At 33.9% G+C, this 4263-nt stretch overlaps 1 protein-coding gene across 1 annotated transcript; it reads right to left on the reverse strand.

Moving 5' to 3' along the window:
• Window positions 1–939: 939 nt before the first annotated feature.
• Window positions 940–4041, reverse strand: LOC121267941 (alpha carbonic anhydrase 7-like). Its single transcript, XM_041172039.1, has 7 exons — window positions 3758–4041; window positions 3405–3622; window positions 2440–2546; window positions 2202–2316; window positions 1666–1830; window positions 1493–1546; window positions 940–1069 (listed from the first exon to the last, which is right to left on the reverse strand). Exons 1-7 carry the CDS (start codon window positions 3849–3851, stop codon window positions 977–979), a joined length of 846 nt encoding a protein of 281 aa, XP_041027973.1. The 5' UTR covers window positions 3852–4041; the 3' UTR covers window positions 940–976.
• Between the last annotated feature and the right edge of the window lie 222 nt (window positions 4042–4263).

A 4263-nucleotide genomic window follows, 5' to 3' on the forward strand; every position in this document is an offset into this window, starting at 1 on the left:
AATAGGGGATGAATGAGAATAAGGGGTGTTGTGGGGTATTTAAGATCGTGTAGAATTATTGAAGTTATTATGAAGAAAAATGTCATTGTAATAAGTTCAAAGTGCACGAAACGCCATCGTCCAACTTAAAACTTCTCTTATTAAGGTGAAAAAAGATGTCACCTGCACACCTTGTTAAGTTGTTTATCGTTTGAACGTAAATATTATACGTTCGAATGTGAAAATAATTCAGCGCGAATGTTTTCTTATTTGACAAATTTTCGAGCCCACGTTTGAACGGTAATAAATTCCATTTGAATGCTACTTCATTGCTTAGGGAATGGCGGGAGACATTCCCCCCACTATTTCAGACGTGCCAAAAATCCTAGAAAACGTTCGAACGTACTTCTTCATGGCTAAAAACATTTAATCACTGATTAAGCATTCGAATGGTATGCCATAGCGTTTGATCGTATATTAATAAATGTTTTATTATAGTCAAATATCTACACTATACCTTTTAATTTATTACTATATATGATTTTTTTTTACAAACATTACCATATATAGTTATATAAATATATTGTGATTTGCATATGCTAATATATATAGTACTATATACTAATATACTATATTATTATTAGCATATACTAATATTATATATTATAGTATTTATGTTTGAAATCACTATATGAGATATCATACATATAATATCATATAGCATATAACATATAGTAATATATATTACAGTATAGTTTAGTAATATATGGTATAGTATAGTATACTATCATATATATAGTATAGTTTAATATAGTATTAATGGCTTGGTAATGAAGCTGATGGTAGTTCTATTTATAAAATGCATATAGATGCATTGTACGACACTTAACTAACTTCAACATTGTAGTGCTCAAAAGACTGTTTCTAGAACTATTATACAATACTGGGAAAAAATGAGAATAAATCATCTTTCGAATACTCTGTGATCTTGTAGTACTTAGTTTTTTTTTGTTCTTCTTAAATTTTGACCATATAAGTGGACCTCACGACGGTTGAGTGGTTGAACTGGTCTTGCATTCATCTCAGCATACTGCAATTAATTAGTAAATCATAAAATTTAGAAAGTTAGAAGCTATGTTTTTTATTCATGTAGCTAACTAATTAAACTAATGACTCATCAACTCTTTAATTTCATTGTGCTCTTTGCCTTGGATTGTAAAATGAAAGGTTATATATTACTCCTCCATCTCACTTTTGTGTTACTGTGTTCATTTGCTCTTGTTTTATTATTGGAAAAATTCTATATACAAAATTGAAATTCTACTCCTATCATATTGTGATGATCATGTGATATTATCTGTGTTTTTTTTTTTTATTTTATAAAAAATTGGATCTGTTGAGGGTCAATATTATATGAACACAGTGGGATGAAAATAGGACGATGATGTAATACATAACACAATTGATGATATATAATTAATAGCTACATGAAAACAGTAGTTTTGTTACTTACATCATGGACCACCTCTCTGAGTAACTTTACTTGCTTCCTTGAGACAGTTCTTACCTGTGGGTGTATTTTAAATATAATCAAATATTATCAAATGTCTCATTCTAGCCTAACAAAGAAAACCTAACAACAGAAAACTCATGAAGAATTTACAAATTAAGGAACAAGGGCTTTACCTTCTTATTGATTATCCAAGTAACACCTTCAGTGCATGGAGGAACAGTGAGAGAGCCCATGTATCTGTAGTACCTCTTTCCACCCATTTTTATTTCTGTTGGATCAATCACCCCCATATTTCTTTCTACCTTTTCATCGGCCATGGATCTTATGTTTCTCATCAACTGAAATTCGAATTAATAACATGTTAAACCACAATTTGGAACACAGCTAGGGCAAAACAATATCATCTTTTGATTGGGGATAGTGTTTTTTTTTTTTTAACTTGAATCGTAGGTGACATCCATTTGATGATCATCTACCCACATGTTTCAAGAGTACTTGTATCGTTGTCGTCTTTCATTGAAATTGGCCAATTCCTTGGAAGATTGTCCTGTCTCATTGCTTCCAATTAATTTCTTAATTTGATCATAACAATGAAAAAATGATTTTTTTTCCCCTTCTTGTTGACCTTTTAAGGGTTTGTGCTACATATTAATTTATGAAAAAATGGCAAACGTATTAATTTAGGAGTCCTGGGGGAGTATTTTTGCACCTTTGAGAGGAAAGCATCTGGTCGACCAATCTTATAGAAAAGTCCATCAACAACAATCTTATTTTTCATGTTGATGTCCTGGCTTAAGTGAACCATATGCAGCTCCAAGTCATACCTGATTTAACAAGAAGACAAAAAGAAACAAAAAAAAAAAAGTCCATGAACTTGTTCAGCAACTCCTATTTCTTCCAGATGTAGAAGGAGAAAGATATACAGAGACAGAGACAGAGAGAGTGACCTCCTGCCATTGATGGAATGCTCGGAAGGTGAGTGCCAATGTCCTTGTTGGAGAGAGTAATCAGTGCCGTTGATCTGTATGTAGCCGGCATCACCTACCCATTGCACCTACATCCATGATATTGACATTTTATAAACAAGCAAATTAATTGTCTTCATTGCTGGTGCGGGACTGCCAATTAATACAAGTGCACACGTACGAATGCATGCCCTGTAACGTCAGTTTTAATTTATAATATGTCAAAATCATAGCATTACTCTTACCCTATACGATCTGCAACAAGCTCTGGATCAACGTGACAAAAGTCCACACCCAATATGATATTGTCCTTTTATACCCAAGCTAGCTAGCTAGAAATGTTCTACTCATTAATATCTCCCTTCTTTCAATTTGTACTTCTATTTGGTTGTCAAAATACTACTTGCTCAGAAAAGGAATTGGAAAAAAAAAAGTAAATCTGATATGATAGCTAGCTAGCTAGTGGAGTTGACGTTTTGCATAGTAAGCACTTCAGCTACCCCATTAGGATGGCGTCGAGCTTGATGATCTCCCCTATATATGATAGGGCCACCATTTTCCGAGGCCGCCGGGAAGTAAGGAAGCTCTTTAGTACCCTAGCTTGCAGATGGTCCACCACACTGAACATCAGTATTAATTATCTTTCTTGATCATTTTAAAACTTTCTTCATTTGCAATCACAATATTTTAAGTCGATATGAAATTTAAATAATAAATATATAAAATCATTTAAAATAGAAAACATCAGCAACTATGATTAGATGTAATAAAATCTAAAATGAAAAACAAGATCGCCGCGAAAATTAACTCAAGTTCAAAGGATATAAACCGGAAAAGATGCATGAAATCAAACTTGATCATTTAGTACTTGTATGCATGAAGTGAATAGATACTGATCGAAAAACCATGAACAAAACTTATATAGTTTGGCAGCTTTCCTTCCTTACCGAAATATCATGCCCTCTATTCTTGATGGTGGCATTAGAAAGTTTGTAGCTCCTTTTTAGTTCCCCCAACTTGGGAATCAATTTCACTCTCCGACTTGACAAATCTATGGGAGACTGCATATCTCCATTCTTACATGCAGCCCATTCTTTCCGGATGTCTCCCCAATGACGTGGCCCCATCTCGCTACCTTCCAAATAATCAAACTCTCTCTCATCCTCTGCAGCATATAATTCACAGATTACAGATAGCACAGTACTGAACAACTCGGAAGGAAAACTTATATAAGGAGAAAATAACGAGGAAAGCAAATGACAAATGTATATAATATGTGTGTATCCTCTGCATGCATTACCGACTTCCTGAGATGCGGTTGACCTTAGATGTGAGAAAAGAACTACAAAGATCAAAATGCTTGATATAAAGATCGATTTGCTTGGATTCTTCATGCTTGGCGCAAAAGAGTTTCGAGAAAATCACTGGTGCAGGTTTGGAGAAAATGCTGGTTTTCTGTTGGAGGTATGCTGTTGCAAATCAAGGACCAGGGTCTCTAATATATATAGATTGGTTTGTACAGTACTCGGGAACGAAAAGGGAAATTTCCTACAGGTTTCTTGGGTCAACCATCCCATGTATGAATGCGAGAATCTAGATTAAACACCCATGAGAGAGAAGGTTCCTGGATATATACCTGCAGAGACTTACCGAATACAGAGGTGAAAGTCGGTAGTAAAGATTAATAAAATGGAATGACATAATTAAACAAAGCAAAATAAAATGACTCGAATTCGACTCGGTCGTTGAATTTACACCACGTCACACATGTCTTATATCTTTACTAATTATATTATATGACATACA

This window comes from Juglans microcarpa x Juglans regia, chromosome 5S, assembly GCF_004785595.1.
Source record: "Juglans microcarpa x Juglans regia isolate MS1-56 chromosome 5S, Jm3101_v1.0, whole genome shotgun sequence".
Lineage (NCBI taxonomy): Eukaryota > Viridiplantae > Streptophyta > Magnoliopsida > Fagales > Juglandaceae > Juglans > Juglans microcarpa x Juglans regia.